Raw genomic sequence first — 15,613 nt, 5'->3', positions numbered from 1 at the left:
TACAACAGCATCCTACAGATACAACAGCTCCCTACAAATACAACAGCTCCTACAGATACAACAGCACCCTACAGATACAACAGCTCCTACAGATACAACAGCTCCCTACAGATACAACAGCTCCCTACAGATACAACAGGTCCCTACAGATACAACAGCACCCTACAGATACAACAGCACCCTACAGACACAACAGCTCCCTACAGATACAACAGCTCCCTACAGATACAACAGCTCCCTACAGATACAACAGCTCCCTACAGATACAACAGCTCCCTACAGATACAACAGCTCCCTACAGATACAACAGCTCCCTACAGATACAACAGCTCCCTACAGATACAACAGCTCCCTACAGATACAACAGGTCCCTACAGATACAACAGCACCCTACAGATACAACAGGTCCCTACAGTTACAACAGCTCCCTACAGATACAACAGCTCCCTACAGATACAACAGCTCCCTACAGATACAACAGCTCCCTACAGATACAACAGCTCCCTACAGATACAACAGCTCCCTACAGATACAACAGGTCCCTACAGATACAACAGGTCCCTACAGATACAACAGCTCCCTACAGATACAACAGGTCCCTACAGATACAACAGGTCCCTACAGATACAACAGCTCCCTACAGATACAACAGGTCCCTACAGATACAACAGGTCCCTACAGATACAACAGCTCCCTACAGATACAACAGCTCCCTACAGATACAACAGCTCCCTACAGATACAACAGCTCCCTACAGATACAACAGCTCCCTACAGATACAACAGGTCCCTACAGATACAACAGCACCCTACAGATACAACAGGTCCCTACAGTTACAACAGCTCCCTACAGATACAACAGCTCCCTACAGATACAACAGCTCCCTACAGACACAACAGCTCCCTACAGATACAACAGCTCCCTACAGATACAACAGCATCCTACAGATACAACAGCATCCTACAGATACAACAGGTCCCTACAGATACAACAGCTCCTACAGATACAACAGCTCCCTACAGATACAACAGCTCCTACAGATACAACAGGTCCCTACAGATACAACAGCACCCTACAGATACAACAGGTCCCTACAGATACAACAGCTCCCTACAGATACAACAGCTCCCTACAGATACAACAGCTCCCTACAGATACAACAGCTCCCTACAGATACAACAGCTCCCTACAGATACAACAGCTCCCTACAGATACAACAGCACCCTACAGATACAACAGCTACTTACAGATACAACAGCTCCCTACAGATACAACAGCTACTTACAGATACAACAGCTCCCTACAGATACAACAGCTCCCTACAGATACAACAGCTCCCTACAGATACAACAGCACCCTACAGATACAACAGCTACTTACAGATACAACAGCTCCCTACAGATACAACAGCTCCCTACAGATACAACAGCTCCCTACAGATACAACAGCACCCTACAGATACAACAGGTCCCTACAGATACAACAGCACCCTACAGATACAACAGGTCCCTACAGTTACAACAGCTCCCTACAGATACAACAGCTCCCTACAGATACAACAGCTCCCTACAGATACAACAGGTCCCTACAGATACAACAGCATCATACAGATACAACAGCTCCTTCAGATACAACAGCTCCTACAGATACAACAGGTCCCTACAGATACAACAGCACCCTACAGATACAACAGGTCCCTACAGATACAACAGCTCCCTACAGATACAACAGCTCCTACAGATACAACAGGTCCCTACAGATACAACAGCATCATACAGATACAACAGCTCCCTACAGATACAACAGCTCCCTACAGATACAACAGCTCCCTACAGATACAACAGCTCCCTACAGATACAACAGCACCCTACAGATACAACAGCTACTTACAGATACAACAGCTCCCTACAGATACAACAGCTCCTACAGATACAACAGCTCCCTACAGATACAACAGCACCCTACAGATACAACAGGTCCCTACAGATACAACAGCACCCTACAGATACAACAGGTCCCTACAGTTACAACAGCTCCCTACAGATACAACAGCTCCCTACAGATACAACAGCTCCCTACAGATACAACAGGTCCCTACAGATACAACAGCATCATACAGATACAACAGCTCCCTACAGATACAACAGCTCCCTACAGATACAACAGGTCCCTACAGATACAACAGCACCCTACAGATACAACAGGTCCCTACAGATACAACAGCTCCCTACAGATACAACAGCTCCCTACAGATACAACAGCTCCCTACAGATACAACAGCTCCCTACAGATACAACAGCTCCCTACAGATACAACAGGTCCCTACAGATACAACAGCTCCCTACAGATACAACAGCTCCCTACAGATACAACAGCTCCCTACAGATACAACAGCACCCTACAGATACAACAGCTCCCTACAGATACAACAGCTCCCTACAGATACAACAGCTACTTACAGATACAACAGCTCCCTACAGATACAACAGCTACTTACAGATACAACAGCATCCTACAGATACAACAGGTCCCTACAGATACAACAGCATCCTACAGATACAACAGGTCCCTACAGATACAACTGCTCCCTACAGATACAACAGCTCCCTACAGATACAACAGCTCCCTACAGATACAACAGCTCCCTACAGATACAAAAGCTACTTACAGATACAACAGCTCCCTACAGATACAACAGATACTTACAGATACAACAGGTCCCTACAGATACAACATCTCCCTACAGATACAACAGCTCCCTACAGATACAACAGGTCCCTACAGATACAACAGCACCCTACAGATACAACAGGTCCCTACAGATACAACAGCTCCCTACAGATACAACAGCTCCCTACATATACAACAGCTCCCTACAGATACAACAGCTACTTACAGATACAACAGCTCCCTACAGATACAACAGCTCCCTACAGATACAACAGGTCCCTACAGATACAACAGCACCCTACAGATACAACAGGTCCCTACAGATACAACAGCTCCCTACAGATACAACAGCTCCCTACAGATACAACAGCTACTTACAGATACAACAGCTCCCTACAGATACAACAGCTACTTACAGATACAACAGGTCCCTACAGATACAACATCTCCCTACAGATACAACAGCTCCCTACAGATACAACAGGTCCCTACAGATACAACAGGTCCCTACAGATACAACAGCACCCTACAGCTACAACAGCTCCCTACAGATACAACAGCTCCCTACAGATACAACAGCTCCCTACAGATACAACAGCTACTTACAGATACAACAGCTCCTACAGATACAACAGCTACTTACAGATACAACAGGTCCCTACAGATACAACAGCTCCCTACAGATACAACAGCTCCCTACAGATACAACAGCTCCCTACAGATACAACAGCTCCTACAGATACAACAGCTCCCTACAGATACAACAGGTCCCTACAGATACAACAGCACCCTACAGATACAACAGCTCTCTACAGATACAACAGCACCCTACAGATACAACAGGTCCCTACAGATACAACAGCACCCTACAGATACAACAGGTCCCTACAGATACAACAGCTCCCTACAGATACAACAGGTCCCTACAGATACAACAGGTCCCTACAGATACAACAGCTCCTACAGATACAACAGGTCCCTACAGATACAACAGCACCCTACAGATACAACAGGTCCCTACAGATACAACAGCTCCCTACAGATACAACAGCTCCCTACAGATACAACAGGTCCCTACAGATACAACAGCACCCTACAGATACAACAGCACCCTACAGATACAACAGCTCCCTACAGATACAACAGCTCCCAACAGATACAACAGCTCCTACAGATACAACAGCTCCTACAGATACAACAGCTCCCTACAGATACAACAGCTCCTACAGATACAACAGCTCCCTACAGATACAACAGGTCCTACAGATACAACAGCTCCCTACAGATACAACAGCTCCCTACAGATACAACAGCTCCTACAGATACAACAGCACCCTACAGATACAACAGCTCCCTACAGATACAACAGCTCCCTACAGATACAACAGCTCCCTACAGATACAACTGCTACTTACAGATACAACAGCATCCTACAGATACAACAGGTCCCTACAGATACAACAGCATCCTACAGATACAACAGGTCCCTACAGATACAACTGCTCCCTACAGATACAACAGCTCCCTACATATACAACAGCTCCCTACAGATACAAAAGCTACTTACAGATACAACAGCTCCCTACAGATACAACAGATACTTACAGATACAACAGGTCCCTACAGATACAACATCTCCCTACAGATACAACAGCTCCCTACAGATACAACAGGTCCCTACAGATACAACAGCACCCTACAGATACAACAGGTCCCTACAGATACAACAGCTCCCTACAGATACAACAGCTCCCTACATATACAACAGCTCCCTACAGATACAACAGCTACTTACAGATACAACAGCTCCCTACAGATACAACAGCTCCCTACAGATACAACAGGTCCCTACAGATACAACAGCACCCTACAGATACAACAGGTCCCTACAGATACAACAGCTCCCTACAGATACAACAGCTCCCTACAGATACAACAGCTACTTACAGATACAACAGCTCCCTACAGATACAACAGCTACTTACAGATACAACAGGTCCCTACAGATACAACATCTCCCTACAGATACAACAGCTCCCTACAGATACAACAGGTCCCTACAGATACAACAGGTCCCTACAGATACAACAGCACCCTACAGCTACAACAGGTCCCTACAGATACAACAGCTCCCTACAGATACAACAGCTCCCTACAGATACAACAGCTACTTACAGATACAACAGCTCCCTACAGATACAACAGCTACCTACAGATACAACAGGTCCCTACAGATACAACAGCTCCCTACAGATACAACAGCTCCCTACAGATACAACAGCTCCCTACAGATACAACAGCTCCCTACAGATACAACAGGTCCCTACAGATACAACAGCACCCTACAGATACAACAGCTCTCTACAGATACAACAGCACCCTACAGATACAACAGGTCCCTACAGATACAACAGCACCCTACAGATACAACAGGTCCCTACAGATACAACAGCTCCCTACAGATACAACAGGTCCCTACAGATACAACAGGTCCCTACAGATACAACAGCTCCCTACAGATACAACAGGTCCCTACAGATACAACAGCACCCTACAGATACAACAGGTCCCTACAGATACAACAGCTCCCTACAGATACAACAGCTCCCTACAGATACAACAGGTCCCTACAGATACAACAGCACCCTACAGATACAACAGCACCCTACAGATACAACAGCTCCCTACAGATACAACAGCTCCCTACAGATACAACAGCTCCCTACAGATACAACAGCTCCCTACAGATACAACAGCTCCCTACAGATACAACAGGTCCCTACAGATACAACAGCTCCCTACAGATACAACAGCTCCTACAGATACAACAGCTCCCAACAGATACAACAGCTCCCTACAGATACAACAGCTCCTACAGATACAACAGGTCCCTACAGATACAACAGGTCCCTACAGATACAACAGCTCCCTACAGATACAACAGCACCCTACAGATACAACAGGTCCCTACAGATACAACAGCTCCCTACAGATACAACAGCTCCTACAGATACAACAGCTCCCTACAGATACAACAGCTACTTACAGATACAACAGCTCCCTACAGATACAACAGCTCCCTACAGATACAACAGGTCCCTACAGATACAACAGCACCCTACAGATACAACAGGTCCCTACAGATACAACAGCTCCCTACAGATACAACAGCTCCCTACAGATACAACAGCTACTTACAGATACAACAGCTCCCTACAGATACAACAGCTACTTACAGATACAACAGGTCCCTACAGATACAACATCTCCCTACAGATACAACAGCTCCCTACAGATACAACAGGTCCCTACAGATACAACAGGTCCCTACAGATACAACAGCACCCTACAGCTACAACAGGTCCCTACAGATACAACAGCTCCCTACAGATACAACAGCTCCCTACAGATACAACAGCACTTACAGATACAACAGCTCCCTACAGATACAACAGCTACTTACAGATACAACAGCTCCCTACAGATACAACAGCTCCCTACAGATACAACAGCTCCCTACAGATACAACAGCTCCCTACAGATACAACAGCTCCCTACAGATACAACAGCTCCCTACAGATACAACAGCACCCTACAGATACAACAGCTCCCTACAGATACAACAGCACCCTACAGATACAACAGGTCCCTACAGATACAACAGCTCCCTACAGATACAACAGCTCCCTACAGATACAACAGCTCCCTACAGATACAACAGGTCCCTACAGATACAACAGGTCCCTACAGATACAACAGCTCCCTACAGATACAACAGGTCCCTACAGATACAACAGCACCCTACAGATACAACAGGTCCCTACAGATACAACAGCTCCCTACAGATACAACAGCTCCCTACAGATACAACAGGTCCCTACAGATACAACAGCACCCTACAGATACAACAGCACCCTACAGATACAACAGCTCCCTACAGATACAACAGCTCCCTACAGATACAACAGCTCCCTACAGATACAACAGCTCCCTACAGATACAACAGCTCCCTACAGATACAACAGCTCCCTACAGATACAACAGCTCCCTACAGATACAACAGCTCCCTACAGATACAACAGCTCCCTACAGATACAACAGCTCCCTACAGATACAACAGCTCCCTACAGATACAACAGGTCCCTACAGATACAACAGGTCCCTACAGATACAACAGCTCCCTACAGATACAACAGCTCCCTACAGATACAACAGCTCCCTACAGATACAACAGCTCCTACAGATACAACAGGTCCCTACAGATACAACAGCTCCCTACAGATACAACAGCTCCCTACAGATACAACAGCTCCCTACAGATACAACAGCTCCCTACAGATACAACAGCACCCTACAGATACAACAGCTCCCTACAGATACAACAGCTCCCTACAGATACAACAGCTCCCTACAGATACAACAGCTACTTACAGATACAACAGCTCCCTACAGATACAACAGCTACTTACAGATACAACAGCTCCCTACAGATACAACAGCTCCCTACAGATACAACAGCTCCCTACAGATACAACAGGTCCCTACAGATACAACAGGTCCCTACAGATACAACAGCACCCTACAGCTACAACAGGTCCCTACAGATACAACAGCTCCCTACAGATACAACAGCTCCCTACAGATACAACAGCTACTTACAGATACAACAGCTCCCTACAGATACAACAGCTACTTACAGATACAACAGGTCCCTACAGATACAACAGCTCCCTACAGATACAACAGCTCCCTACAGATACAACAGCTCCCTACAGATACAACAGCTCCCTACAGATACAACAGGTCCCTACAGATACAACAGCACCCTACAGATACAACAGCTCTCTACAGATACAACAGCACCCTACAGATACAACAGGTCCCTACAGATACAACAGCACCCTACAGATACAACAGGTCCCTACAGATACAACAGCTCCCTACAGATACAACAGGTCCCTACAGATACAACAGGTCCCTACAGATACAACAGCTCCCTACAGATACAACAGGTCCCTACAGATACAACAGCACCCTACAGATACAACAGGTCCCTACAGATACAACAGCTCCCTACAGATACAACAGCTCCCTACAGATACAACAGGTCCCTACAGATACAACAGCACCCTACAGATACAACAGCACCCTACAGATACAACAGCTCCCTACAGATACAACAGCTCCCAACAGAGCTCCCTACAGATACAACAGCTCCCTACAGATACAACAGCTCCCTACAGATACAACAGGTCCCTACAGATACAACAGCACCCTACAGATACAACAGCACCCTACAGATACAACAGCTCCCTACAGATACAACAGCTCCCAACAGATACAACAGCTCCCTACAGATACAACAGCTCCCTACAGATACAACAGCTCCCTACAGATACAACAGCTCCCTACAGATACAACAGCTCCCTACAGATACAACAGCTCCCTACAGATACAACAGCTCCCTACAGATACAACAGCTCCCTACAGATACAACAGCTCCCTACAGATACAACAGCACCCTACAGATACAACAGCTCCCTACAGATACAACAGCTCCCTACAGATACAACAGCTCCCTACAGATACAACTGCTACTTACAGATACAACAGCATCCTACAGATACAACAGGTCCCTACAGATACAACAGCATCCTACAGATACAACAGGTCCCTACAGATACAACTGCTCCCTACAGATACAACAGCTCCCTACATATACAACAGCTCCCTACAGATACAAAAGCTACTTACAGATACAACAGCTCCCTACAGATACAACAGATACTTACAGATACAACAGGTCCCTACAGATACAACATCTCCCTACAGATACAACAGCTCCCTACAGATACAACAGGTCCCTACAGATACAACAGCACCCTACAGATACAACAGGTCCCTACAGATACAACAGCTCCCTACAGATACAACAGCTCCCTACATATACAACAGCTCCCTACAGATACAACAGCTACTTACAGATACAACAGCTCCCTACAGATACAACAGCTCCCTACAGATACAACAGGTCCCTACAGATACAACAGCACCCTACAGATACAACAGGTCCCTACAGATACAACAGCTCCCTACAGATACAACAGCTCCCTACAGATACAACAGCTACTTACAGATACAACAGCTCCCTACAGATACAACAGCTACTTACAGATACAACAGGTCCCTACAGATACAACATCTCCCTACAGATACAACAGCTCCCTACAGATACAACAGGTCCCTACAGATACAACAGGTCCCTACAGATACAACAGCACCCTACAGCTACAACAGGTCCCTACAGATACAACAGCTCCCTACAGATACAACAGCTCCCTACAGATACAACAGCTACTTACAGATACAACAGCTCCCTACAGATACAACAGCTACTTACAGATACAACAGGTCCCTACAGATACAACAGCTCCCTACAGATACAACAGCTCCCTACAGATACAACAGCTCCCTACAGATACAACAGCTCCCTACAGATACAACAGGTCCCTACAGATACAACAGCACCCTACAGATACAACAGCTCTCTACAGATACAACAGCACCCTACAGATACAACAGGTCCCTACAGATACAACAGCACCCTACAGATACAACAGGTCCCTACAGATACAACAGCTCCTACAGATACAACAGGTCCCTACAGATACAACAGGTCCCTACAGATACAACAGCTCCCTACAGATACAACAGGTCCCTACAGATACAACAGCACCCTACAGATACAACAGGTCCCTACAGATACAACAGCTCCCTACAGATACAACAGCTCCCTACAGATACAACAGGTCCCTACAGATACAACAGCACCCTACAGATACAACAGCACCCTACAGATACAACAGCTCCCTACAGATACAACAGCTCCCAACAGATACAACAGCTCCCTACAGATACAACAGCTCCCTACAGATACAACAGCTCCCTACAGATACAACAGGTCCCTACAGATACAACAGCTCCCTACAGATACAACAGCTCCCTACAGATACAACAGCTCCCAACAGATACAACAGCTCCCTACAGATACAACAGCTCCCTACAGATACAACAGGTCCCTACAGATACAACAGGTCCCTACAGATACAACAGCTCCCTACAGATACAACAGCACCCTACAGATACAACAGCTCCCTACAGATACAACAGCTCCCTACAGATACAACAGCTCCCTACAGATACAACAGCTCCCTACAGATACAACAGCTACTTACAGATACAACAGCTCCCTACAGATACAACAGCTCCCTACAGATACAACAGGTCCCTACAGATACACAGCACCCTACAGATACAACAGGTCCCTACAGATACAACAGCTCCCTACAGATACAACAGCTCCCTACAGATACAACAGCTACTTACAGATACAACAGCTCCCTACAGATACAACAGCTACTTACAGATACAACAGGTCCCTACAGATACAACATCTCCCTACAGATACAACAGCTCCCTACAGATACAACAGGTCCCTACAGATACAACAGGTCCCTACAGATACAACAGCACCCTACAGCTACAACAGGTCCCTACAGATACAACAGCTCCCTACAGATACAACAGCTCCCTACAGATACAACAGCTACTTACAGATACAACAGCTCCCTACAGATACAACAGCTACTTACAGATACAACAGGTCCCTACAGATACAACAGCTCCCTACAGATACAACAGCTCCCTACAGATACAACAGCTCCCTACAGATACAACAGCTCCCTACAGATACAACAGGTCCCTACAGATACAACAGCACCCTACAGATACAACAGCTCTCTACAGATACAACAGCACCCTACAGATACAACAGGTCCCTACAGATACAACAGCACCCTACAGATACAACAGGTCCCTACAGATACAACAGCTCCCTACAGATACAACAGGTCCCTACAGATACAACAGGTCCCTACAGATACAACAGCTCCCTACAGATACAACAGGTCCCTACAGATACAACAGCACCCTACAGATACAACAGGTCCCTACAGATACAACAGCTCCTACAGATACAACAGCTCCCTACAGATACAACAGGTCCCTACAGATACAACAGCACCCTACAGATACAACAGCACCCTACAGATACAACAGCTCCCTACAGATACAACAGCTCCCAACAGATACAACAGCTCCTACAGATACAACAGCTCCTACAGATACAACAGCTCCCTACAGATACAACAGGTCCCTACAGATACAACAGCTCCCTACAGATACAACAGCTCCCTACAGATACAACAGCTCCCTACAGATACAACAGCTCCCTACAGATACAACAGCTCCTACAGATACAACAGGTCCCTACAGATACAACAGGTCCCTACAGATACAACAGCTCCCTACAGATACAACAGCTCCCTACAGATACAACAGCTCCCTACAGATACAACAGCTCCCTACAGATACAACAGGTCCCTACAGATACAACAGCACCCTACAGATACAACAGGTCCCTACAGATACAACAGCTCCCTACAGATACAACAGCTCCCTACAGATACAACAGCTCCCTACAGACACAACAGCTCCCTACAGATACAACAGCTCCCTACAGATACAACAGCATCCTACAGATACAACAGCATCCTACAGATACAACAGGTCCCTACAGATACAACAGCTCCCTACAGATACAACAGCTCCCTACAGATACAACAGCTCCCTACAGATACAACAGGTCCCTACAGATACAACAGCACCCTACAGATACAACAGGTCCCTACAGATACAACAGCTCCCTACAGATACAACAGCTCCCTACAGATACAACAGCTCCCTACAGATACAACAGCTCCCTACAGATACAACAGCTCCCTACAGATACAACAGCTCCCTACAGATACAACAGCTCCCTACAGATACAACAGCTCCCTACAGATACAACAGCTCCCTACAGATACAGATACAACAGCTCCTACAGATACAACAGCTCCCTACAGATACAACAGCTCCCTACAGATACAACAGCACCCTACAGATACAACAGCTCCCTACAGATACAACAGCTCCCTACAGATACAACAGCTCCCTACAGATACAACAGCTCCCTACAGATACAACAGCACCCTACAGATACAACAGGTCCCTACAGATACAACAGCACCCTACAGATACAACAGGTCCCTACAGATACAACAGCTCCCTACAGATACAACAGCTCCCTACAGATACAACAGCTCCCTACAGATACAACAGGTCCCTACAGATACAACAGCATCATACAGATACAACAGCTCCCTTCAGATACAACAGCTCCCTACAGATACAACAGCATCCTACAGATACAACAGCATCCTACAGATACAACAGGTCCCTACAGATACAACAGCTCCCTACAGATACAACAGCTCCCTACAGATACAACAGCTCCCTACAGATACAACAGGTCCCTACAGATACAACAGCACCCTACAGATACAACAGGTCCCTACAGATACAACAGCTCCCTACAGATACAACAGCTCCCTACAGATACAACAGCTCCCTACAGATACAACAGCTCCCTACAGATACAACAGCTCCCTACAGATACAACAGGTCCCTACAGATACAACAGCTCCCTACAGATACAACAGCTCCCTACAGATACAACAGGTCCCTACAGATACAACAGCTCCCTACTACAGATACAACAGGTCCCTACAGACACAACAGCTCCCTACAGATACAACAGGTCCCTACAGATACAACAGCTCCCTACAGATACAACAGCTCCCTACAGATACAACAGGTCCCTACAGATACAACAGGTCCCTACAGATACAACAGGTCCCTACAGATACAACAGGTCCCTACAGATACAACAGGTCCCTACAGATACAACAGGTCCCTACAGATACAACAGCTCCCTACAGATACAACAGCTCCCTACAGATACAACAGGTCCCTACAGATACAACAGCTCCCTACAGATACAACAGGTCCCTACAGATACAACAGGTCCCTACAGATACAACAGCTCCCTACAGATACAACAGGTCCCTACAGATACAACAGGTCCCTACAGACTGCTACTTACAGATACAACAGGTCCCTACAGATACAACAGGTCCCTACAGATACAACAGCTCCCTACAGATACAACAGGTCCCTACAGATACAACAGCTCCCTACAGATACAACAGCACCCTACATATACAACAGCTCCCTACAGATACAACAGCTCCCTACAGATACAACAGCTCCCTACAGATACAACAGCTCCCTACAGATACAACAGGTCCCTACAGATACAACAGCTCCCTACAGATACAACAGCTCCCTACAGATACAACAGGTCCCTACAGATACAACAGTCCCTACAGATACAACAGGTCCCTACAGATACAACAGCTCCCTACAGATACAACAGCTCCCTACAGATACAACAGCTCCCTACAGATACAACAGCTCCCTACAGATACAACAGCTCCCTACAGATACAACAGCTCCCTACAGATACAACAGCTCCCTACAGATACAACAGCTCCCTACAGATACAACAGGTCCCTACAGATACAACAGCTCCCTACAGATACAACAGCTCCCTACAGATACAACAGCTCCTTACAGATACAACAGCTCCCTACAGATACAACAGCTCCTTACAGATACAACAGTCCCTACAGATACAACATCTCCCTACAGATACAACAGCTCCCTACAGATACAACAGCTACTTACAGATACAACAGCTCCCTACAGATACAACAGCTACTTACAGATACAACAGGTCCCTACAGATACAACAGCTCCCTACAGATACAACAGCTCCCTACAGATACAACAGCTCCCTACAGATACAACAGCTCCCTACAGATACAACAGCTCCCTACAGATACAACAGGTCCCTACAGATACAACAGCACCCTACAGATACAACAGCTCTCTACAGATACAACAGCACCCTACAGATACAACAGGTCCCTACAGATACAACAGCACCCTACAGATACAACAGGTCCCTACAGATACAACAGCTCCCTACAGATACAACAGGTCCCTACAGATACAACAGGTCCCTACAGATACAACAGCTCCCTACAGATACAACAGGTCCCTACAGATACAACAGCACCCTACAGATACAACAGGTCCCTACAGATACAACAGCTCCCTACAGATACAACAGCTCCCTACAGATACAACAGGTCCCTACAGATACAACAGCACCCTACAGATACAACAGCACCCTACAGATACAACAGCTCCCTACAGATACAACAGCTCCCAACAGATACAACAGCTCCCTACAGATACAACAGCTCCCTACAGATACAACAGCTCCCTACAGATACAACAGCTCCCTACAGATACAACAGCTCCCTACAGATACAACAGCTCCCTACAGATACAACAGCTCCCTACAGATACAACAGCTCCCAACAGATACAACAGCTCCCTACAGATACAACAGCTCCCTACAGATACAACAGCTCCCAACAGATACAACAGCACACTACAGATACAACAGCTGGGTCATTGTACTGTAAGATACCATCACCGTTATGAGTTAGCAGAGGTTTGTCTGGGACTTACAGGCAGATCCCTAATTACATAGTATCCATGTTTAGGTAAATGGAAAATGTGTCTAAGAGGAATGCCATTCTGAGATTACAACACACAACATGAAGTGCAGACGGAGCCCCGTCAGAGCATTAAAACCAGTTTAGTTAGAGAACACAACACAGTCCTGAATTATTCACCTTCTCCCTTTCTTACTCATCACACACTAACACATGCCTCAACACGGCTGATGGGAGGATTGACTTAGCCATGCCAAACTCCTGCATTTCGGCATGAAACTAAACACACATATATTGGCACACGTGGCACACACACACACCTGACAGTGTGGACACACAAGGCACACACACACCTGACAGTGTGGACACACATGGCACACACACACACCTGACAGTGTGGACACACATGGTACACACACACACCTGACAGTGTGGACACATGTGGTACACACACACCTGACAGTGTGGACACACATGGCACACACACACACCTGACAGTGTGGACACACATGGCACACACACACACCTGACAGTGTGGACACACGTGGCACACACACCTGACAGTGTGGACACACATGTGGCACACACACACACCTGACAGTGTGGAATGTAAGAGCAGCGCTTCATCCCTGTCCATGAGCCTTACACACCATGCATTCAGGCCAGAGCCGAAACATTTGAGGTGACATCTTTGCCTCTCCAACACCTGGTCTTATGAGTCATGTCCAAACAAGTCCTATGGAGAACTAGCGGGAACAGCTGTGTGGTGTACACGTGTACTTTACCTTAACAATGACAGACTCCATCAATGGTGTGTAAAATACCAATCTATATGTGTAGATGTGGAAACACTATTCACTGGACACTGTCCTAAAGGGATCTGCCGAAAGGGCAAGGCTTGTCTTGGGCCCTCCTGGTGAGTAACAAGTGTTGCTATTCTTAAAAGCTATGGTTACTCTTTGGATTATGAGGTGTGGTTCAAGTGATGGTGTTATAGTGGAGGAATGTGACAAGCCTTACCGGGAGTGGGAGGACTGACTGCAATGTAAAAACACTGTGACGGTGTGACTGATACCTCTCTCTGGTTGCTGCGAGCTTCACTCCTCCCCTTCCTGGATCCAGCCTGACCCAGGTGCTCTCCCACAGCACTCCTCCCATCCTTCCCTGGCTCATTGTAGCAGCTGAAAAGCAGGAAAATCAAGCCTGTCATTCAACAAACAGCCATGGTGTCCTCCATGGCCCCTCACAGGTGGGCTGTGACATCACTTCCTGCAGGAAGAACTTCAGGATGACAGCTGAATAATGTCACCGCCACTTATTCTCTAACCCCAAGCTGGGCCTAGACTGAGGACATCCATGTCACCTACATCCATCTAGTGCTACTGTTGAATTGGACTTTCAAGTGACATCCT

The 15,613-nt window shown here is 46.5% G+C and overlaps 1 protein-coding gene across 1 annotated transcript in view; it reads right to left on the bottom strand.

Moving 5' to 3' along the window:
* LOC118384205 (interaptin-like) overlaps positions 1-15,071 on the bottom strand; it is a 25,338-nt gene extending 10,267 nt beyond the window's left edge. Inside the window, exon 1 of the mRNA XM_052519085.1 lies at positions 14,987-15,071. Within this exon, the coding sequence (XP_052375045.1) occupies positions 14,987-15,007 (21 nt within the window). The 5' untranslated portion in view covers positions 15,008-15,071. The remainder of the gene's footprint in view (positions 1-14,986) is intronic.
* Positions 15,072-15,613: the final 542 nt, after the last annotated feature.

The sequence above is a fragment of the Oncorhynchus keta genome, chromosome 5 (genome assembly GCF_023373465.1).
Source record: "Oncorhynchus keta strain PuntledgeMale-10-30-2019 chromosome 5, Oket_V2, whole genome shotgun sequence".
NCBI lineage: Eukaryota > Metazoa > Chordata > Actinopteri > Salmoniformes > Salmonidae > Oncorhynchus > Oncorhynchus keta.
This window is presented reverse-complemented; position numbering and strand designations above follow the sequence as displayed.